This window comes from Mauremys mutica, chromosome 4 (assembly GCF_020497125.1).
Source record: "Mauremys mutica isolate MM-2020 ecotype Southern chromosome 4, ASM2049712v1, whole genome shotgun sequence".
NCBI lineage: Eukaryota > Metazoa > Chordata > Testudines > Geoemydidae > Mauremys > Mauremys mutica.
This window is the reverse complement of record NC_059075.1, coordinates 139,326,183-139,349,966: the sequence shown is the minus strand read 5'-3', so window position 1 is coordinate 139,349,966 and position 23,784 is coordinate 139,326,183. Positions and strand designations below refer to the sequence as shown.

The 23,784-nt window shown below is 43.7% G+C and overlaps 1 protein-coding gene across 4 annotated transcripts; it reads left to right on the top strand.

Moving 5' to 3' along the window:
• The first annotated feature begins 1,886 nt into the window (after nucleotides 1-1,886).
• Nucleotides 1,887-23,738, top strand: EIF2D (eukaryotic translation initiation factor 2D). 4 transcript variants are annotated; one of them, XM_045012831.1, is made up of 15 exons: nucleotides 1,887-2,386; nucleotides 5,082-5,272; nucleotides 6,080-6,163; nucleotides 10,094-10,184; nucleotides 11,472-11,579; nucleotides 12,786-13,075; nucleotides 15,818-15,935; nucleotides 16,928-16,973; nucleotides 18,066-18,169; nucleotides 20,602-20,760; nucleotides 21,389-21,478; nucleotides 21,838-21,933; nucleotides 22,443-22,563; nucleotides 23,197-23,371; nucleotides 23,478-23,738. In XM_045012831.1, the coding sequence occupies exons 1-15, from the start codon at nucleotides 2,331-2,333 to the stop codon at nucleotides 23,546-23,548; spliced, it is 1,800 nt and encodes a 599-aa protein (XP_044868766.1). In that variant the 5' UTR covers nucleotides 1,887-2,330; the 3' UTR covers nucleotides 23,549-23,738. The 4 variants fall into 4 exon arrangements, with proteins under 4 accessions (XP_044868766.1, XP_044868769.1, XP_044868768.1 ...); XM_045012834.1 differs by lacking the exons at nucleotides 1,887-2,386; nucleotides 5,082-5,272; nucleotides 6,080-6,163 and adding an exon at nucleotides 8,183-8,203; XM_045012833.1 differs by lacking the exons at nucleotides 1,887-2,386; nucleotides 5,082-5,272; nucleotides 6,080-6,163 and adding an exon at nucleotides 8,219-8,298.
• The last annotated feature ends 46 nt before the right edge of the window (nucleotides 23,739-23,784 follow it).

The window sequence follows — 23,784 nt, the reverse complement described above, 5'->3', positions numbered from 1 at the left end:
TGCAACAACTTTGCCTGTTTTCAGTTTGCCCAACACTTAAGCCGGCTAGTTTCTGTGATATCCCTTCAATGGGACATCTCACAATGAGTAAAGTGAAGCGGGTGGATGGATAAGTGTTTGCAGGATCAGATCCGTATACTGTCACAGTTCTGGAATCCTCTGCAAGTTTATTATGTCTGAACAATATACAGAAGTCTGAATTGAAAACACAGATTTTTTTTTAAAGTTGCAAATGTTTCTCCTAAAATACAGTAAAGGATCTGAAAAATAGTCAGCCTGCACAAAATATAGTATCACCCAAACACAAAAGCACCCATTTCAAAGTGGGAATTATTTGAAGAAAACCAGAAAATTGCTCACACATTTCTTTCCTACTTGCATCAGCCATTCCCCATTATACCTTGCATAGAGCAAAATGTGTGACTAATTTTCTGGTTTCCTTCAAATAGTTTCTGTCTTGAAATTGCTGTATCTTCTTGCTTGGTATGCCTGGGACTCTGCTTTTCTTGTTTTCTAGCCAGATATCAGAAAACAGATGTATGCTGAAAACAGCTTTAAAAAGGGATATTAAAAATTAATTTAGGCCCTGGGTCCTGCAATTGGAGCCATTCAGACAGGCCAGCGCAGCATCTTATTGATGTAAATCCTCATTGACACAGGTCCACTTGCATGCATCCTATTGCAGGATTGAGGCCTGAGTGCTTCTTACAGGAGCTGAATTGACTGCTCTGAAGTCCTCTGTTTATCAGAGTAAGGGGACAGCCATGACAGCATCCCCATGCTTCCCACATTGTTTAGTCTGCAGAAGAGAAGAATGAGGGGGGGATTTGATAGCTGCTTTCAACTACCTGAAAGGGGGTTCGAAAGAGGATGGATCTAGACTGTTCTCAGTGGTACCTGATGACAGAACAAGGAGTAATGGTCTCAAGTTGCAGTGGGGGAGGTTTAGGTTGGATATTAGGAAAAACTTTTTCACTCAGAGAATGGTGAAGCACTGGAATGGGTTACCTAGGGAGGTGGTGGAATCTCCTTCCTTAGAGGTTTTTAAGGTCAGGCTTGACAAAGCCCTGACTGGGATGATTTAGTTGGGAATTGGTCCTGCTTTGAGCAGGGGGTTGGACTAGATGACCGCCTGAGGTCCCTTCCAACCCTGATATTCTATGATTCTATGCTGTGCGCGCTCTGCCTGTTCTATTTGATTAGAAATGTTTATATAAGTTTAAATGAAAATATTTTTGGTTTGATTTAAACACCCCCCTGCAGTGTTTGCAAGACAATCACTGCAGCTCCGGACATGAGAACCTGTGAGTAATATTCACTATAAAGAAGGAGGGAAATAAGACTCTTTATCAAAGACAGATGCATACACACATACATGAAATATTATTGTATACAGGATGGGCCATGTAGCATTGCAGGGGAAGGCGTTTGGAGACCTTTGGCAGGAGGTCAGGCAATTAATCAAAAGTGAGAGACAGAAAGCTATGTGACCGCATCCTTTGCAAGAGGCAAGTACAAAAAATCTCTATCCACTATCCCCCCTAAGTAAAATACAAACTGGGTGAGAATTATTAAGGGGTTTTGAAAGGTTTATTTTTAACAAAGGTTAGGAAGATTTTGTTAAATGAGGAACTGTCCCTTCAAATCAGTGAGATTTTGGCAGGGCTGCCTAGCTCGAAGGACTGAATTAACGCAATCATGGCTCTAAAGCACAAGCCACAACTCCTGAGGGTGTGTTCCAGGATGGGGCAGTTGATACCTCGTCAAGCTTGTATTGTGACCAGCTGTCTCCAGACTCAGACACGCGTTCACATTTTGCAGCTCCTCCCCCTAGCCCCTTTCCACGAGGGCTGGAAACTATTTGTTTCGTCCTGCCACTCCAACAGCAGCCCGGCTCTCTGTGATGCGTCTTCCAAAGGTTTTGGTGTCTGCAAACTTAACCGGGCTGCAATGGTCTTTGTACTCATGAGTAGTTTGCGTACGGCAGCGGTCCCATTGACTCCGGTAGCGCTATTTCTATAGGCACAGTTACTCACGCGTGTGTACGCGCTGGCAGGCTCAGCCTCCCTCGCCCAGCAGGCATTAGACAGCTTGGCCATTGCAGAGGAAGCAGAAGAAAGCAGCTGCGTGTTGCCACACGGGCTCTTTTTGCTGCAGGACTGCAACATGGCTGCTTCCATGCAATGAAGCAGGAGCGCTGCAATCCTGCGGCTTAACTCATGCTTTCGCCTTTCTAGCATCCTAGCTGCACGGCTGGCCCAGCGCCTCTCGGCCTGCCGGGGTTTTGGGGGCAGAGCCGAAGGGCGTGAAGCCCCTCTTTGGAGTGGATCATGTTTTCCAAGGCCTTCAGGGTGAAATCCAACACTGCCATCAAAGGGTCTGATAGGTGAGTGAGTTGTGTTAATGTCACTCCAGGCCCACGGTGAGGTTTTTAGGGTGGCTAGCATGATTTGCCGCCTCCTGCTTTGTCTCCTTAAGTCAGGTGCAGTCACAAGCTTTTACAAGCTTAAACAGGAGTGATCTCTAAGAGGCATGAGTCAGATTTTACATCTTGCTGAAGAGCAGACAGCAATATCCTGCATCATAAGAGGGGGAGGCTTTTTTATTATTGCTTAAATGCCATTCCTGAGAGTCTGCAATGTATCTCCTTCCAAATAAGTGAAGTGGATTCTTTTTCTGTAGCATTGATATACAAGCGTTGCCAGATGGAATGCACCCAAGGACAGGTTACACAGTAGCTGTGAAACAGATGGGCTTTGAATAATGTGGCAGTTTCTGAGTCATGTTGTGAGGCAAATTTTGAAGGCTTGCTTTCTTTTAGCAGGACAACTTCCCTTACCATATTTCTGCTAGCCTTTGGAAGTCTATTTGTAATATTTAGTATGACGCCACAGTGAACATAGTAACACTTAAAATATTTGAAACACAAGGTGAGTGAGGTAATATCTTTTATTGGACCAACTTCTGTTGGTGAGAGAGACAAGCTTTTGAGTTTACATAGAGCTCTACAGAAGTTGGTCCAATTAAAGATATTACCTCGTCCCCATACTATCCTGGGACTGCATACTTTAAATATTTGTAATAATACAAACCAAGTCCATGAAGGGCCTTGCAGCACAAAGCTAGCATTCACGAAGTTCAGTCAGTACTAGTGTTCGCTGTGAAGGCATCTTCAGTTAAAATAAAATTTAAAAAATGTTTTTACATCAATAACTTATCCGGTGGGAGGCATAAGGATGACATAGAGGAGCTACTCTGTAGTTTAAAACCACCCAGGCCTTGTCTCTGCTAGGATTTGACAGTGAGGTAACTGGCTTGAGTTAAAACAACGAAGAGTCCTTGTGGCATCTTAGAGACTAACAAATTTAAATGGGTTTTAGCCCACAAAAGCTTATGCCCAAATAATCAGATTCATGGAGTGGAAAATACAGTAGGCAAATATAAATATACAGCACATGAAAAGATGGAGTTGCCTTAGACACGATCATAGGATCTAACCACATCAACCATACCATCAGGGGCTCGTTCACCTGCACATCTACCACTCTGATATATGCCTTCATGTGCCAGCAATGCCCCTCTGCCATGTACATTGGCCAAACCGGAGAGCCTCTATGCAAAAGAATAAATGGACACAAATCTGACATCAAGAATTGTAACATTCAAAATCCAGTAGGAGAGCACTTCAGTCTCCCTGGACACTCAATAACAGACTTAAGTGGCCATTCTTCAACAAAAAAAAAAACCTTCAAAAACAGACTTCAATGAGAAACTGCAGAACTGGAATTAATTTGCAAACTTGACACCATCAAATTAGGTCTGAATAAAGACAGAGGGGCTGGGTCACTACAAAAAAAGAATTTTCACTCTGTTGATACTTGTCAATTGTTGGGAATGGGCCACATTCACCATGATTGAATTGGCCGCCTTAGCACTACAAAAAGTAATTTTCCCTCTGTTGATATTCACCCCTTTTTGTCAACTGTTGGAAATGGGGCCACCCTAATTGAATTGGCCTCGTTTGCACTGACCCTGCACTTGGTAAGGACTCCTAGTTGTTTTTGCTGATACAGACTAACGCAGCTCCCCATCTGAAACCTGTGTTGAGTTAGCTATCTCACAGTAAACACATACCTTTTTAGTAGTGAAGACATAGCCTAAGTTAACCAATAGCCTTTACCCGAAAGAAGGCTTGGGGTCCCAGTTCACTATTGCTGTGTACATTTGTGTTGTCACTTACACCCGTGCAAAGTGAGTGTAGAATTTTACCAGTCTGATTTTCTCACATTTTACACCCACTTTGTGCTGGTGTGAATGACCCCACAAAGGTTCATGAAAACAGCGAATCAGGCCCTCCATCTTCAGATAGATGCATTTTCACTGGCAGCTTTGCTGATGTAGAATTGTATGTTGTTTGTGACTGTTGCAGGCTGAAGCCCTTCTTCAGAGCAGATGGAGTGTGACGTGAATGAGCATGAGGCAAAATGTGAATGGAACTGGGGGGCGAGCAGAGGGAGTGGATCCTGCAGTCACTAAAGCAGTGCTGCTGCGTGTCTGCCACCTTGCTGCTGCCACCCAGTGCCATGAGTGAGACATAAGAAATAAACTGATAGCTAAATGCCTCGAGCACAGTGGTTCTCAACCTTTCCAGACTACTGTACCCCTTTCAGGAGTCTGATTTGTCTTGAGTACCCCCAAGTTTCACCTCACTTAAAAACTACTTGCTTACAAAACCAGACATGAACAAACAAACGCATCCCAGCAGAGTTACTGAAAAATTGCTTACGTTCTCATTTTGTCTGTATGCAATTTTAGTTTGTAGGGACTTTGCTAGTGCTTTTTATGTAGCCTGTTGTAAAACTAGGCAAATATCTAGATGAGTTGATGTGCCCCCTGGAAGACCTGTGTGTACCCCCAGGGGTACACGTAGCCCAGGTTGAGAACCACTGCATAGCTAGGACCCACCTGAGCCCATGTCTCCGTAGACATGACTAATCTCTGCCTGTACCCTGTCCTTTTAAAAAAATTAAAACAAACAAACAAACCCCTTACTTTTGCTCAGCACAGATTTGTCTTTACAGGAGGAAACTGCGGACTGATGTTGCAGCAGCTTTTCCCGCCCTCAGCAGTGAACAGCTGTCAGAACTTGTTCCAAACAGAGAGGAACTCAACGTAGTCAAACTGTATGCTCACAAAGGGGATGCTGTCATGGTCTATGCCAACAACAGGAACCCGGTCCTTTTTGAAATGGAGAAAACCCTATATCCAACAGGTATGAGTCATGAAATGGAATCTCTTTCCCAACCCCTCCTGCCTCTCAGACATAAAACTCTCCTACAAGTTCTGTGCATGCCCATCTATTCAAGGTACTTGTACACACCATTACTGTAGTATCTGAGCACCTCACATGCTTTAATGTATTTATCCTTACAATACCCTTGTGATGTAGGGCAGTATTATCCCCTATTGTACAGATAGGAAACTGAGGCACAGAGAGGTGACTTGCCCAGGATCACACAGGAAGTCTGGGGTGGAAGAGGGACTTAAACCCAAGTCTCCCAGATCCTAGGCTACTTCCGGACCATCCTTCCTTTCTGGCCCACTTACTGTACGGCACAACTGCCATGAGTATGAAGTTCAACCTTCTTTATGTGGAATTCTGTGCATGAAAAACTGAATTGCCCTGATGCAATATGCTGTTCCATCATTTTTCTCTGCCCGCTCAGTGGCTCTCCCATGTTGTTATAACAATTCAGGTCAAAGCATCGTTGATTTAAAGAAGGCAGTGTCAAGATAGCCATAGATCATCTATCCATCCTTTATTAAAATCCATTGGAAGCTTGAAACTGAAACATTAGCATTTTAGTTTGTTCGTTGTGAGTAGCTACTGGCTTGTTGTTTTGATGCTGCTGGGCTGTGCAGCCTGATTTGTTGACCATCCATGTGAGAGAAGAATCCGGCTAGTTACAGTCAAGGGTGTGCTGCTGTAATTGTATTACAGGGGCTTGAAGATGGCGAGAAGCAACAGCTAAAGACATCTGTAATGCCATGTTTTTAAAATCAGTTTTCTTTTGGACAGTTTATACTCTGTGGTCCTATCCAGATCTTCTTCCAGCATTCTCAACATGGCCCCCTGTGCTACAGAGACTAGCAGGAGGAGCAGGTAAGCGAATCAAAACTCGTTATTTTGTGATACATGCGTCAGTTGCCTTCGGAAATTAGTTCTTCTGGATCTGTACCTTTTTAAGCTAATTTTTCTAGTTCAGTACAAGATTTTAAGATTTGCTTTTTAAAAAAAAAAAAGCAGAAACTCGCTGTTCACAAGGATGCACTGAAAGTGTGGGTTTTTTTTATTTTGTCTCCTTAAAAAGGAAAACCAATTAGCCACAAATACAGTTTGTGAACTAAATATAATATATAGGTCAATCTGTTCAAATGCATTGACCTTTCCCATCCGATGGCGCTAGAGTTGGAATTTTGCCTGTCGTTGCTCCTCATGCATTGGTTAGAAATGTATTGATTTAACAGCCATTAACTGGGATACTAGAAGTACTTGTTTCCTCATTCTGTAGCGTTTGTTGTGATTAACTTTTCACAGGGCAACTCAATTTAGCTGCTTTCATTTTGCTTTGCTTTAGGGGGCGTCTCTATCCAAATTCAGTATAAGCAGATGCCACTGTGTGTGCATGTGTTAGAGATGGGCCCCGGCTGCAGTCTCAGAGCGGATCCCCCACCCTCTACATTTTGGATTATGCATGTTACATGGGGGTTATGTTCAAACCCTTGGCTCTGAACTCAGCCCTGTGATTTGGCTGTGGGTCAGCTCCAGAACAGGAAGGGTGTCTGGTTTTCCAGAATCTGCTGTAGATGCCATTTGGAATCTTGAGTCATGTCATTCTGAGCTGAAATCTCATAACTGCTCATGAGAGCTGTGTGACCTCAAACCTAAACCCGATCAGAATCTGAAGGCTTTTCTTCTCAGCGTGTGTGGGGATGCCTGTCTCCCACCACATAGCCTGCCTCAGGTGGAAGCAGGGCTGCAGTGGCACTTGAGGCGCTCTGCTTTCTAGCCAAGGGGCCTGTGTGGAAAGCAGCCCCTGGGCCTGTGGCCTGGCACAGAGATCGACAGCTGAGGAGCAGGCCTAGCCACTGACCCACAGCGACCTAGTTTGCATGGAGAAGGTCCTGTTGGTAGGAGACGGAGGATGATTAAAGTGGGATTCAGGTCTCTGGTCTCCCTTGGCAACCAGGTGGCCTCAACTGACCTCTGAGCCAGAGCCCAAGATGAGAGGGTGGCCCTGGAGACAGTAGCCGTCATAGCAGAAGGGAGGGGCAGAGAGACAATGATGCAGAAGCCTCTGGAAAGGGGGTGAGACTTTGCAGTAGCCTGGAGTTTGGGAGCAGGGAGACAAGTGTCGTGGTAAAGCCAAGGCAGGGCCACTCTGTATTATCTGCAAAAAGAACAGGAGTATTTGTGGCACCTTAGAGACTAACAAATTTATTTCAGCATGAGCTTTCGTGGGCTACAGCTCACTTCTTCGGATGCATAGACTGGAACACACAGACAGGAGATATTTATAGATACAGAGAACATGAAAAGGTGGAAGTATGCATACCAACAGGAAGAGTCCAATCAACAGACTAACACAGCTGCTACTCTGATATCTGTATTATCTCTTCGTTTGGCTCTAAGCATCCAGCCAGGTGTTTTTTTGCCTTTATCATTTGCTAGATCTGTTCTGATATGTTATTTACTTCATCCTGCAGCGCTGAGACCTTTGTGCGGCTCCTTCCCTTGCCCAGGAATTTCACAAATCAATCCCAGTTTGGGAGCCAGAGTTGGATGCATATCGCAGTGTTTAAATTTGATGAAAGCTGTTGTAGTGGTAAATGGGAGGAAAAAAAAGTGTTTGCTTGTGTGTGTGTATAAAAATCCATGATGCTGAGGAGTGAGGGGCGTGCAGTATTCCAAAGTGTCTAGTCAGATCAGACCACTCAGCTGTCGAGTCCTGCTCCTTGCCTCCATCCATGGTCAGTATCTGAGGCAGGCAACCCTTGTAATCTATGAGGGGAATGTTGCAATGCTTTATTTGGCAAGAAGAGGGTTAACACTGTGTCCCTGTGCAGAGGAAAGGTCACAGCTGCCCTCAGTGCAGGCACTGTCAGGTTAGCAGGGCTGGCTGGCCCAGCTGGGGCTAATTAGGTAATCACCGCTGCACTCTGAGGGCAGTACACTAAGGGGCTTGCACTGGCTTGTAGAAGAAGCTAGAACCTACTAGGAGGCTGAAGGAGAAAAAAGTTAGCTGGACACACACTCCTTTATTCCTCCCTCTCCTTTTCCTATGCCCTTATTTTAAATATATGGGGTCAGTTTAGCTGCCCAAAGCTTTCCTGCTTTGTAATTTAATTTAACAACCAGGTTGAATGAAGCCTTTTAACAGTAATGTACTGGATGGGCTCCTGGCAGACTGTTGGAGCCCTGTTTTCTTGCAGCATCGGTGTGCAGAATTAGAAGCTTTTGGTGGAGAGCTTTACTTTTGAATCCATGATGAGGGGCCAGCTCAGAGATATTAGGGGAAGGGAATCTTCTTCCATACGGAAAATACTCTGTACGGTGCGCACGATTCAAAGTAGCTTTGCCTTTGTCAGCAGGATTGTTTTAGATAAGAAGCTGTGATCCAGATCCACAAAGGTATTTAGGCTCTTGACTTCCATTGATTTCAACAGAAGTTTGGAACTTAAATATCTTTTCTGGATCTGGGCCTATGGGCCTCTTTTGGATCTGTGTGTTGTTTCTATTTTAATAGGATGGTAAGATGGTTTTGTAGGTCCTCCCTCCCCATCCCTGCTCTTTAGACTGTGTATAGAAGGGTGAGGTATTTTCAAGTGTAAGTAACCTAAGTGGTGGCTGCACTTCATTCATTAGCTTCTGGCTTGCTTGTTTAGTTTAGATTTAAGTTGATCCTGCTAATCAATTTTTAAAGCACCTCAATGAAAATTGCCTTGGCTCTGAGCCTTAAAGCTAAGTGGCACATGGCAGATTTTCTAACAGCCTCTGCCATTGCTTCGCTGAATTGTTTGGTGCATTCTAAGGGTTTTTGGGCAGGAGTCTGGAAGGCGGGCCTCCTGGGATCTTGAGGAGTTTGGTCTAGTGAGATAGAAAAGGAAGGTCTGAGAGTCAGGACTCCTGGGTTTTAATTCCATGCTTGTCTGCTGATGTGCTTTGAGAACCTGGGCAAATCATTTACCTTGTAGTTCTCTGAAAATCCTGTTTTCCTGTTTCATGTTTCCTTTTCATCTTCTCTGTATGTATAAATATCCCCTGTCTGTGTGTTCCATTCTATGCATCCGAAGAAGTGAGCTGCAGCTCACGAAAGCTCATGCTAAAATAAATTTGTTAGTCTTTAAGGTGCCACAAGTACTCCTTTTTTTTTTTTTTTTTTCCTGTGTGTCACAAAAGGGAAGTGATGTTATTTGTAGAGAAATGAAAAATCAACCTGCTTAGTGCAAAAACCACAGATATGTTAGGACTGTATTTTAAGGAAAATACTTGATTTCCACACTGCACTGAAATGTAATGAATCAGCCTAGAAAATGTCATTCTGAGCCAAGAAAAATGGCTGGAAGGAAGCCATTGTCTTCTGCTAGAAACCAGGCTCCTCTGGGGGTTGGAGGTGGGACAGGACTAGTTTCCCTTGTGGTAGCAAACAAACTTACTGCCAAGTTACTCAGTTGGTCCTTTACATAGAGTTCACCTCTTCCTCCTAATGGTCCCTTTGACCCTGACATTACCAGTTGCTGAGCAGACACTCAGCTGTGTCTCGTACCGTTTGGGACATGAGGGTGGCTCAATACCCTCCTGAATCAGGCTGGTTATCCCACCCAATTCTGGAAGGAAACTGGAAAGTGTTAACTTGATAGCAGGCATACAGGAGATTTTTTTTACCTGGCATGTGCTTGGCTGTTACCAGGGTTGTATTTTTGCTGAACAACAGAAGGGCTGGGGGCAGAAGAGGTGGCTGGGTAGTCACTGGCTTGCAACTGTTCTTTAAAGCAGAGCAGATACTAATGGCTCTTTACTGTTTTATCTCAGATCTAATGCTGCCAGGAGTTATGGTGCCATCTTGTGGTCTTCCTCAGGTACAGCAGGGCACTCTCTGTGCCATCACCCTGGTGGGAAACAGGTACAATTTATCTATAGTTTCTCTTACAGTGAGGGAAGAAAAGTTGCATTTTTATGTGAGGATTTTGAGAGGGATTAGGAGAAACAAAATATGAAGGCAGACTCTGATTTTGGGAAATTCTGCAAAAAATATTTGCAATTTTGCTGTGGCATAATCATTAGTGTCCTCCAGATTTCGCTTTTGGTGGAAAATTTTGCAAATTGAATGGTTTTGAATCATAAAATGCACAACGTTCAAATAAATATAAGATTTTTCTTCAATGTTGAGGGTTGTGTTTTGAAATAGGAGCATTTTTAACAAAACAAGGAAATTCTGCTTAGTTTTTTCTCTTGGAAATGGGCTAATTTCTCCTCTGAAGTATGCGGGGCAGGGACCACAGAATTTACCAGTGTTGTTGGGATGGGTTGGTTGGTTTTTTGTTTTGTGAAAGCAGAACACTTTTACAAATTTAAAAGAATACCTAAACCCTGTAAATTCAAATTTTTCCCCCAAATGTTGTTTTGAGTGCTCTTTGCAACCTTGTAAATTAGTCTCCTCCTAAGGAGAAAGGCAGGTAGGTAGCTGGCTCACCCAGTACATAAGAGTGGCCATTCTGGGTCAGACCAATGGTCTATTTAACCTGGTATCCTGTCTTCTGACCAGAGTGGCTTTGATTTAAATCATGATTTAAATCACTAGTCAGGAAGACTCAATTTAATCATGGATTTCTACATAAAAGTTCATTCTTGGTGGTGGTTATAACCTTAATACATATTCTTCACAACTCAGAGATAGATTTAGGTTTCATCTTAAAATGCTTTTTGAGGAAAAAACACATCTAATCTAAACAATCTGATTTTTTATATATATATATATATATATATATTAAAAATCACTGATTTTTATCCACCCTGCTTCTGACAGTGTCTGGTACCAGATGCCTCAGAGGGAATGAATAGATCAGGTCAACGTTTGAGTGATACATCCCCTGTTGTCCAATCCCAGCTTCTAGCAGAAAGAAAATTACGTTAAGAAAGGGTGGCTGTCCAGTGACAATTCATGTGGGGTAGTATTGGGAGAAGACCTTGCATATTAGAGAGGAGTGGGTGAACATAGAAGATATCCTGATGACTTGAAATTGCAGAGTGTAAAGAATAGATTCAGTGTAAAACTGTCATAGGATAGTAAGTAACCTCCCTTATCAAGGACATTGTGAAAGAAAGCTAATGCGCTACAGTGGCTTAGGAGTCATGTGTTCCAGGTGTCATGAAAATTTAGCTATTTCCCATTCTGATGCTGTTTTCTCAGAGCCCCGGTAGCAGTAGGAGTCGCTACCATGTCCACTGCAGAGATGCTGGCCGCCGGAATGAAGGGGAAGGGCTTCACCGTGCTGCATGCTTACACAGACCACTTATGGTGAGTGTGCAGCCAAGAGTTCAGTGTGTCTTAGAAAATGAGATAAGTGAGTACTGGATCGGAAATACTACCTGGAACCTGTTGTTGTAATTGGCCCTACAAATTTACCCTCACTGTGAGCTCAGCTGTGAGAGTTCATGGAATGCCACAATAACCTACAACCACACGTGTTGACAGGAAAAGGTGCGCAGGCAGGCAGGCTGAATTAGTCCAGACAAAAGGGCTACTGCTATAAATCAGGACAGTGTTAAGATCATGCCTGGGGTCAAAATGTAATGCCATTGGATGGCTGTTTGGCCTACGCGAAATGAATTGGACATGGGTGTGTCTCACTCCAGTCCCTGACGTTCAAATACTCCTATCAAAACCCGCCATCCCGCCTGGCACTAGCCGCCCTCCTTGTTCCGAGTTACAGGTGGGAGGCCCAGACCTGAATGAGCCATGGAGACTCCACTGCCCTCTCAGCTCTGGTAGGACAAAGCCACCGATTAGAGTTAAGGCATGGTGTGGGAGAAGTTTGCGCTGCTGCTGATTGTGTTATTCCTGTTGTGTGGATAAACAAAGGACTTGAGCCTCCTGGACTAACAGTCTGGTGCTTATCATGGGCACCAATTTCACCACAAGGGGTTTTAAAAATAAAAATGGAGTATTTGGGGACAGCAAAAACATGACGTGCTGTAGGCTTGGCAGTGACAAGTTGCATCTCAGTGGACCTGGGATCCTGACTGACCTGTTTTTGGGCTGGCAAAACACCAAAAACCCATCAGCTGAAAAACCCGCCTTATAGTGAGAGGCTTCAAAAGTTCAGCCTACTTAGCTTATGGAAAAGAAGGATAAGAAGTGGCTTGATGAGTCTAGAAGTACCTATGTGGGGAGAAGATTTCTGAAAATAGAGGACTCTATGCCTTTGTCTGCTAAATGAATGAGTCCCAATGGCTAGAAGCCAAATTTAGACTAGAAATAAGGTACAGACTTCTCACAGCAAGGGTAATTAACCAGGGGAACAACTTACTTACCTAGCAGTGTGGTGGGTTCTCCATCACTTGATGGATCTGTATTTTTCTAGCTCCATGATTCTGTAACAGTTAGCTGGGACTGGCCAGGCTTTTCAGCACAGGATGCTTCACAGCGATATGGGGAACCATCCTGTATCAAGAGAGTAAAGAACCATCAATAAAACTGCGTTATGCTTTGTTATTTTTAAAGGGGATTTGGAGACAAGTCTTACCCACCCACAATAGCTCCCTTGGTAGCAGAGCCTGCGGAGTTGGAAAGCCCTGATGACGATGACAAGGATGAGAAGGGACCGGAGCTTGACAGCGACCTCTGCATTGCCCCGTCACTACAAATGGACATTGGCAATTTGAGCCTGCAGGAGGGAGATGGCTGTGCGAGGCTCATGGAGGAGGAGGAACCTGGTGAGACTGGAGCTGCAGAAATGGCTGAAGATATCGCCGAGTTTCAGCCAGAAACGGAAGATGGCAGAACTCCACAAGGTACTACAGCATGAAAATGAAACCAAGTTGTGTGTCTGTGATCTTATGTAGCTGTCACTTCTGTATTAGATTCCCATGAGTTCCTGTTACTTGACTAGCCGTAGCAAGCCTTACAAATACTTCAGCTTGTACTGAGAGCGGCTGCCCAGTTCTTGATCAGTGGAGGGACACGGAGCCTGCAATCCTTTGAAAAGCCCTGTAGTGACTGCTGTGAGCCAGGGCACTCATACAGAAATCATTGTGTGCATAATGTGGCTCCTTGGGTACCATGCTGACCTATAAACACCTCCCTTTCCTCACTGAGTATTCCATGAATATTGCATGCAGATGTGGTCGCCCCATCTCCAAAAAGATACATTAGAACTGGAAAAGGTTCAGAAAAGGGTAACAAAAATGATTAGGGGTATGGAACAGCTTCTGTATGAGGAGAGATTAATAAGACTGGGACTTTTCAGCTTGGAAAAGAGATGATTAAGGGAGGAGATGACAGAGGTCTATAAAATCATGACCGGTGTGGAGAAAGTAAATAAGGAAGTGTTATTTACTCTCATAATGCAAGAACTAGCGGTCACCAAATGAAATTAATAGGCAGCAGGTTTAAAGCAAACAAAAGGAAGTATTTTTTTCACACAACACCCAGTCAGCCATGAAATTCTTTGCCAGAGGATGTTGTGAAGGCCAAGACTATAACCGGGTTCAAAAAAGAATTAGATAAATTCATGGAGAATAGGTCCATTAGTGGCTATTAGTTGGGATGGTGTCCCTAGCCTGTTTGCCAGAAGCTGGGAATGGGTGATGGGATAGATCGCTTGATTATTACCTGTTCTGCTCATTCCCTCTGAAGCCACTATCGGAAGATGGAAACTGGGCTAGATGGACCTTTGGTCTGACCCAGTATGGCCGTTCTTATGTTCAGTCTCTTGGCTCTCCCAGGGATTTGCCTGTTAGTTGATGGGCAGGCAGCAATTCAGCAGCAACATCGTGCCTTAGCTGCTGAGCATGTGTCTCGGTGGGCTGACTTCTCCTTGGCTTCAGTGAGGTGAAGGTTCTCAGCAAGCTGTGTGGTCTGGGCTCTATGGAACTGTTTTGCTTGAAGCTGCTGGAGCTGACAACATGACAGTCTTTCAGTATAGTACCAAAACTTCCCTCTTTTGGTTCCGCTTGTGTTATGAGATGCATTTGAGTGATTAGAGCATTGAATTGAGAGGAGATGTGGATTCTGTTCCTGGCTCTGCCACTCACCTGCTACGTGACTGTGGGCGATTCACTTCTCCTTGTACCTCCATTTCCCCATCTGTATAATGAGGATAATGATACTTATCTTTGTTAAAGTGCTTTGAGAGATTTATGAATTAAGCTAAATGTAATTGTTGTGAGAGCAGCGCTGAAGGTTCCATGCTCAAAGGATACCCTGGGTGATGGTGTGCTTTAGAAAGCACCCTCTGGCATACTGCAGAAAACTTAGTGTTCAAGTATTGTAGTTCATGACATGGTATAGATGATATATTCAATCCAGTGAGGTTTTTTTGGCATGATGAGCTTCACAGATGTTGCCAAAGTAGGTGATAAAAAGAATATAGACTATCAGGGTTGGAAGGGACCTCAGGAGGTCATCTAGTCCAACTCCCTGCTCAAAGCAGGACCAATCCCCAACTAAATCATCCCAGCCAGGGCTTTGTCAAGCCTGACCTTAAAAACCTCTAAGGAAGGAGATTCCACCACCTCCCTGGGTAACCCATTCCAGTGCTTAAAGAGAGACACTCCTACCTCTTGAGTAGATAAGGTGAGCCCAAGATGGGACTACAGGGGGAGCTAATAATAATTTTGCAGCCAAGCTGGTCTCAGATGTAAGCGATTCCAGTCCCGTTAGGAGGAAAAAGCTTCTCTGGGACTGTGCACTTTTTAAACTGAGAATTTCAGCCTAAAGGTCCATATTTGTAAAAGCTGCTTCCCCTGAGCAAAAGTTGCCTGGTGTGAGGCTTTTCTGGAGCACGTCTTACAATAAGTGTCCCTTTCTGGGCTCAAAACAGTAATTCCTTGTTAGTCAGGAGTGCCGTTTTTGGAATCTTAAACTAGAAGCAGCGCTCTGTAGAAATGATCTGTGTACGTGAACTCCACACCGACAGTGCACTGCAAACAAACCACTGTGGGAAAGTGCTCTTCACAGGATTGCAGGCTCCATGTGCCCGAGTTCACAGAGGGAGAACAGCCCACCTGAGTGAAGTCTGAGAAGTGGCTCCCCGTTTAACAGGCTGCAGTAGGGCTAGGCAATAAGCATGGTGAAAGTCAGAATTTGGCCTATGATATGTTAAAGGGAATTGTATTTAAAACAGATTTATATAATTAGACTCGGTTCCACTTCATAATAACTCTTAGACCTTTGATCTTCCTACTTTAATCTAGATGAAACCCTGGAGAGGGGGAGAGTAGGAGGTGAACACTATTATCCTTATTTTACAGATGGGGAAACCTTGGGCACAAGGGAGGTTAAGTGACTATCCCAAGGCCACAGCGGAGAGTTGGTATCAGCACTAGGATTAGAACGTACAAGATCCTGGCTCCCATTCTTGCTGTTTAGATGTGGTGAACGTAGTGCGTAAATCAAAATGATTTAACATTGTAAGGTGCAAACTCAGAGGAATCAATACAAAAATAAAGGTCCAGATGAATGAGAAATCATTCGTGTGAGCACGATCTCCCTTTCTGCACAGAGACCCATGAGAAATGTTTGTGTTTCTACAGAGCGAATGGATGAGTTACTGCATCAATGTTTTTTTCATGCCTTAAAATGTAAAGTGAAGAAGTCAGAGCTCCCTCTACTGACCAGCACCTTCCTGCGCAACCATATGTTCTCATGCTGGTATGTGATAAGACGACCATCCGTGGGTTTAAATGAAATTGCTGTGGGACAGTGAGATATTTAGGATGAAGCTGCTGTCTTTCATGTAATTCAGGTGTTTATGGTGAATGTTTACACTAGAGTTCAATTCATTTGATTGCCAATCACCTCAAGTTGGCTAACAAGTTTATACATCCTACCCTGGACTCTGCAAGTGTTTGTTCCAGGATTGTCTCCCTCAATTTCCCTCTTTAAATGGCCATTGGCAATTAGTTCAAGTTTAAAAACACTATCAGTGGTTCCCAAAGTGGGGTTCCTGGCCCGCTGGGGTTCTGCCATGGGTTATGGGGGGTGGGTATGTCCCTTGAGGAGTACTGCAGTGGGGTCAGGACAGCATTCCAGCACTTTTGCTCCATGGAGGATGCTATTTTGTTCTCAACGTAGCATCGTCTGTGCACCATGGCCTTGCACACACCATGTGTGAGAGATCATGCCAGTGGGGGCATTCTGGTAGTGCCCATTCAGGACTACACCACAAAGCGTAGTTTATGTGAAAATAAGGGGGATGTAATAACTGCAGACTGTTTACTTCTGGTTCCTTTGTGAGTCTATTTTTAAACTAAATAATAAACTAACCTAATAGAAAAAAAATAAGATCCTGAAACTTATGCCTAACTACTGATTGGGAAGGTTAGTCAGATGCCAACGAGTCCTTGGCAGAAAAAAGTTAGGAAACCACTGTATATTACAGACATGCCCCCGGTGGTGTTACACCTAACACACTGGAATATCAGCATTGCCTCTGCCGATTACAAAACAGACTCCATTATCTCAAATACAACATTTAAATCCGCTTTCCCATGTGCAATTCATATTCACACCACTAAGAAGCTTTTAGCACAGAGATTCTTGAAAACTGCATTTATTGTTAATCTTGCCAAACAGCAAATATTTTTCCTTAGTTCCAGCTATTTGTTGTATCTTAAAGGTTTAATTGTTTAATCTGTTTGTAGCCCAGAAGGACAACAATTAGACATAAAGAAATCAAGCTACAAGAAGGTGAGATTTCTTGATATTTACATTTATATATTTAAAAAAAAAAAAACCTGGTAAAGTTCTTAGGCCTCCTTGTAAAGAAGCCCTTCCCAAAGACATGGATTGTATTCTTTTCTCTCATCACTTGTTCAGTATCACCTTGGTAGACTAACTTGTCCTGAAATCATTTGTATGGGTCCATCAAATATTGCTAGCTCTGTCTATACTATTTTGTGTTAGGGGAACACCAATCAAAACTGGGGATCTATTTTGCTAGGTACTGTCCATACACAGACTAGGAGATCGTCCCCAAGGAATTTAGGCTTGGTCTACACTAGAAAATTAAGTCAGCTTGACCATGTTGCTCAGAAGTGTGAAAAATCCACACTCGAGTGGCGTAGTTAAACTGACCTAATCCCCAGTGTAGATAGCACTAGGTTGATGGAAGAATTATTCTGTTGATTTAGCTACCGCCTCTCGGGGAGTGGGATTACCTGTGCCAGTGGGACAACCCCGCCAGTGGGTGTAGACAGTGTTTACACTGAAGCGCTGCAGCTGTCCTGCTGTAGCATTTCAGGTGTAGACAAGCCCTTAGAAAGTCTGATTATTCCTGTTTTACAGACAGGAAACTGAGCCACAAAGAGCAGCAGTGATTGGCCCACGGTCACACTGTCTATCACAGAGGTGGGAATTTTAACCCATATCTCCTTGAGTCCCTTTCCAGTGCCTTAACTGCAAGCTGATCCTTCCCTGCTGGGATACTCTACCATCCTGCTGTTTTCCTCTTCAGTGCTAACATGATTTTAGCAGCTGATCTCTCATAGGCTAGAGCAAGGAATTAAAATGTTGTCAGCTGGGAGTAGTAGGTGGCCCTAAGAAGGTCACAAAACAAATCAGTTGCAGAGCTAGTAATTGAACCCTTGATGTCTTGCTCTCAACCCTAGACTGCACTGAGCATGCAAAATACTGCCATGGGGTTGTTACATTTATGGAGCTGAGGAGTTGGTTTTGTGACTTACTGAGATAATTGTGCAGCTCCCAAAGCAGAGGCTGGATGGCTTGGGCTCACTGGCAGCATGAACACAAATTTCAACGTGCCTGATGTTTCCCCTTCAGCTCTCCAAGTTCCTGCAGTACATGCAGCAGCAGAAGATTGTACAAGTGAAGGAGCTGAACAAAGGGGTGGAGAGTATCGTGCATATAGACTGGAAACACTCTGAGTAAGTTGTTATAAATGGCACTGAAGTTGGTAGAGATGTAAAATGTTGTGATCTCGCTGCTTTTTTCATATGAGTTAGGGATGGCAACCAAATTTCACCTCAGGTAGTTAGTCTGTCTACCTCAATTCCCCATTTAAACGGCCCTTATATTCTTTACTTGCCCTAAACTGTTATGTAGGGGTCTTGTACAGTGTAAAATAGTCCACTCAAGAGGTAGGTGAACTGGTCTATCCGAGCTCTTATGTAGCACTTCTGAATCCTAGAATATGAAGCACTTTACACAGGAGATAAGTAACATCATCCCCAATTTACAGATAGGGAAACTGAGGCACAGAGCCTCATCTAATGTCTGCTTCACAAGGGTGAGATTTGATTGTAAAGTGACACATCTAGATGAAAGAGCCACACCAAGTGCTATTACTGTAGATTTTTGATAGTTTAAGGCCAGAAGGGACCATTAACGCTTTCATTCTGACCTCCTGCATAATACAAGCTATTAAATTTCACCCAGGTATCCCATTATTGAGCTTCATAACTTGTTTGGCTAAAGCCTATCTTCCAGAAGGGCATTCATCCAGTCTTAATTTGAGGACCTCAAGAGATGGAGAATCCACCACTTCCCTTTGTAGTTTGTTCCAGTGGCTAATCACACTCCCTGGTAAACAGTTGTGCCTTATTTCCAGTTTCAATTTGTCTGGCTTCAGCTGGCAACCATTGACTTTTGTGCTGCCTTTCTCCACCAGATTAAAAAGTCTTTCAATACCAGGTATTTTCTCCCCATGAAAGTACTTAGAGACGCTCATCAAGTCACCTCTTAGTCTTTTGGATTAGCTAAACAGACTGAGCTCGAAGTCTCTCACTGTCAGGTATTTTCTGCAGCTCTTGAATAATTTTTATGGCTGTTTTCTGCACCCTTTCCAATTTTTCAACATCCTCATTAAGTTGTGGACACCAGAATTGCACACCCTGCATGCAGGTTGTCTAAAATGTCTTCTTTTCTTGAATGCAATGCAGTGTTAAAATTTGCACTTCTAGACTACGTCTCTTCTCCAGTATGTTCACTGGCTTGTACTTCAAGCATCAGAAATCTCGTGTGTGTGTGTGGCAGAAAGGAAAACATAGTGCATCCAAGGCAGTCACCACAGTTGTTTCCTTGTGGTGTAGAGCCATCCCTAAAGGAGAAGGACCCCCTCTCCCTCACTGTTGCTGCTCAGGAGTTCACCTGGAAACTGATTTAAATACTAATTGTCATTGCTTAGATCCACCCCTTTACATTACTCAGACTTCAAACATTGGGTCTGATTGAAGACCGAGGGGTTCAAGCCTTATGCTCCTCCCAGAGATGCTAACAAACAGGGTGTCTCACCTGCCCTGTTTAGGAGTCTAAAACCCCAGACGTGACCTGCTGACAGACCAAACCTGCAACTCACCAAGTCTCTCTACCTCCAAGCACAGGATCCAGGGCTGCAGTCTCTGATGCTGGGAAGCAAGAACCGAGCTCTGATTAGCTGAGACTTGGCATATTTATTTAGCAGACTGAAATTCAGCACTTGCCCCTTGATGTTTCCTGGTCTCTCTTGTTGTGTCCTCCTCTTTCAAAACTGGTCATTTCCCAGTTGTCTGTCTGAACTCCATCTACTTTAAAGTGCCACACTTGTGGGTCTGAGGTTTTACTTTTACCTAGTAGGGATTGCAGCACTTCAGCTATGATGGTATTCTTGTTAATATGGATATTCTTAATCACATGGACAGCTGTTGCTATGAGTACCCCCTAAACCTTTCACAGCAAGAGATTAGAGGGAAAAAAAGTTCCTCCCTCTTTAGTACACTTTGGGTATTTGGTAGCAATTCATGTACAGTCACTTTCACGTGTGTGTGTGTGGGGGGGTGTCTTTCATACAGAAAAAGAGGGAGAAATTTGAAAAAGGAATAAGGAAAATACACTTGTAAACCCCACAAAACTGGCACTGGGATTTAGGGGCAGGTTAGTACCTGAAGCCACTTTGGCTCTCTCTTTAAAACAGTGTCTGTTTCAAGTAACTGGGAAACTGTTCTGGAATCTAGGACCCAAGCATGGGCTGAGGAGCTGTGCTGGGTATTAGGCAAGGCAAGTCAGGATGCTTGTGCAATCCAAATCCTTTTTTACCTCCTGATTTAAAATCCTGACCATTGCTGCTGGTTCTTAAAATTGGGCACCATACAGAGGACACTAGGGTCAGGTGCATCAGCCAGGCCTGCACCTGTAGTCAGTTGTAGTGTGTAGACAGGAAGGGGGGGGGAGAGGGTGTGAACCAGTGTGTCTGTTGTGGGAGAACTATTACACTGCTGAGAAGCTGGAGGCTAATGTAAGAGCTAAACAGTCACCAATACTTTCTCACCCAGGAAATAACTGTGAAACTGAGCTCCCTGATGTTTTCCCTATTGCATTTCAGCATTAGGTCATTTGTTGTCCCTGAAGTGTTCTCTGCTGTGTCAACTGCCCCAGAGAGTAAATGTGGAGACGGAGAGCAGCTGTACCATGCTCCTGAAATCATACCACTCTATGGCGTCTCAGCCAAAATGGCTCTGCTTTTCCAGGAGTCGGGACACAAGTAAGTGCTAGGAAGATAGGATAAAACCATAATTGTCCTGCTAAGCCAGCATTCAGATAGGAGATGTAGAGGGAAGACCTATGCCAGGTGCTAAAGGGAATGGTGATAAGTCGTCAGCACCTTCCATTGCTCAGTACTGAAGCAATGTTAGAGCATGCTGCTAGGAGCACTTGGCTGTTGCTGGTGACGTAGCTGGGATGAGAGGAACGATTGAGGCCCTGATGCTTAGTCACCAGAGAATTCCTTAGCACTGTTCACCAGTATAGGTGTGATAACTCAGGTGACCTGGCCCCATTCCAGATCAGGTATTTACAGTCTACTTATGTCAGCTCCCTTTGAATTTTCAAGGGGATACAGTGTGTGCTACCTGACTACACAGCAGTTTAGGAGAAGAATTGTCATGTACTGTTAAACAGCTGCCTTGTTACCCCATCTGGGGTGAGAGTCTGTGCTGCACAACTTTCAGCCCAAGGTGGGGACGGAGGTGACTTAAGACAGGGCTGGAGCAGCATGCTGTAATTTAAACAGCCCATGGTCCTCAGAATGCAAGCTACTCTAGAAGTACCAAATGTTAATATGAACATCTGATTTCTTAATGCAACACAGTAACCATTTCCTCCTCCTATAGGAAAGGCAGCATCCTCTCCAGCAGCGATGTGAGAAATATCATCATCAGCTATGTAAAGACTAATGAGCTCGTTGATGAAACAAACAAGAAGTGAGTAGAAGTGAATCTTATTTGTGCATCTATTTTCACTAGTCAAGCTGAGTGCAGTGCAAAAGGTTAATTTATTGCTGTTTGAGTAGCAAGGAATATTTTAAAAAATTAACATGTAATTTGGTCAGTGTAACCAAACTACAGCACAAGTGCACTGGACTTGTGTGGAGGCCAGTGTAGCTTTTAAGTTAATCAGTCACCACCTGTTAGGGAGCTGAACTAAATCCACCATTACTCATGAGCAGGTCATGGAAACAATGACAAATGGTGGCATGCTTGGCAGAGAACATATGCTGTATTTTCACATCTCTGGGAAGAGATGGGGCAGGCTCGCATCTAATCAGCTTGTTTTATTACAGCTTTGTAAAGGTGAATCCAATCTTGTGCGATTGCCTGTTGGATAAATGGGAGCAAGACGAGATCTCGAAGCTCAAATGGGATGATCTCCTGAGCAGGTGACTAATGTTTCATGACTCTGCTTTAACATTTGCAAAGATTCAGAGTTAGCACTTAAGACTACTACATGATGCAAAGCCATGTAGCAGGCAGTGGCTTCCTTATTGTCAACATAAAAATACCTACAAATAAACCTTAATTTGTAATGAGTTTAGTAGATATTGCTAAGAAAGTGTAAGTTCCATTCTTTCTTTTCTTGCCACCTTGCAAATGACTAAATCTAAAAATGTAATTTAAAAATGGATAACTTTTCTGATAAGCATTCACAAGGCAAGTCTAACAGAACCTAGTTCTGTGTATGCAATCTATGTACGTACACACACAATACAAATCTGTCCTCGAACCCATCCTAATACAAACTTAAGAACGGCCTTAAACATGTGTTCAGAACTTTGAGACCCTTGATCCCTCCTATGGTCTACATATCTGTGGAATCCCAGATTTCATAAAAAGATCTTGTCCATCCTGCTGTGTCTGACAAACTAAACTCAAGCCATACCTTTCTCAGGTGTCTGGAACAACTGCAGCCTTACCACCAGGTGACGTTTTTTGGACATGAACCCATTGTGAGGAAAGGAAACCTTGATCCCATTGACATAACCATAGCACAGAGATCATCCAATAAAAAGGTAAAGGCAGAGAGAGATGATAGGGAAGAGGTGTGGACGATTAACCCCTCTTTGGATCTTAGTCCATGCTGGAGTTTGGGGCTTCTGCATAGCCAGTCTTGCCCTTTGTGGAGGAGAAGTGGGTGGGGGTGGGTCATAGTAGCCTGGGCAGCTGGGAAACTGCTACAACTGGGCCCAGGACTCTGGTGTAGTTCTGTGCTAACGAGCACCAGCTGTCACTCAATGCTGCAGGTTAGAACTCGAAGGATTAGAGTGCATTAAAGATGTTAAAATTCTTAACACAGCCCTGGCACAGAAATGATCAAGCATGTTTTCTGAAGACCCTGGAATGTCAAGCACATCACATTGTGTTTAAGTGCAAACAAATGATTGTTTGTGGGGGGGAATTCTTTGATATTTTGCCTGCAGCTATGCCTTTCGTGTGTGTATAGGTGGAGGGGGGTTATAAATTAGAACAGATTGTACTGAATCAATTGGAGATTTTGTACATGAGCCTATGATGCGACACTAATGGGGAAACCCTTAATGCCCAGTTCTAATCAGAAAAGCAGGACAGGGTCATGACTGCTGCTGCTATATAGGTGGTGTTAATCCATGAAGTGAACATCTTATGACAATGGCTAAAATCCACAGGTGACCATTATTAAGAATCTTGAACTGTATGGCCTAGACCCGCAATTAGTTGCCAACACTCTCCAGCAAAGAGTACAGGCCAGCGCCACTATTCACACACTACCTGGGGCAAAGGACAGAGTCCAGGTCCAGATCCAAGGCAACCAAATCAACCATCTTGCCAAGTTGCTGCTCGGTAAGTTTGAGCCGACATGGACGGTGTCAGTTATAAGAGGTAAATGTTTTGATTATAAAATCTAGCTCTGGGATGTACTTAAGTTGGACTCTTCATTATATTGCAGAGGAATACCAGCTACAGCGGAAATATATTCAAGGGCTGGAGAAGGCTCCAAAGCTTAGCCGGAAGAAGTAAATGTCTAGTGTAAGAAATATTCAAATCTCATTATTTATAACCAGTTCTGCCTCTGGCTGAGGGGTGAAATCCTGGCCCCATTTAAGTCGATGGGAGTTTTGCTGTTGACTTTCATGGGACCAGGATTTCATCCAAAGAATGTAATTGCTTCAGCTGTTCAAATTTTTTAAAATAAAACTCTCAAATGTCATCATCTTCCAGATATTTTACTAAAGCATTCCAATGCGTCACCAGAT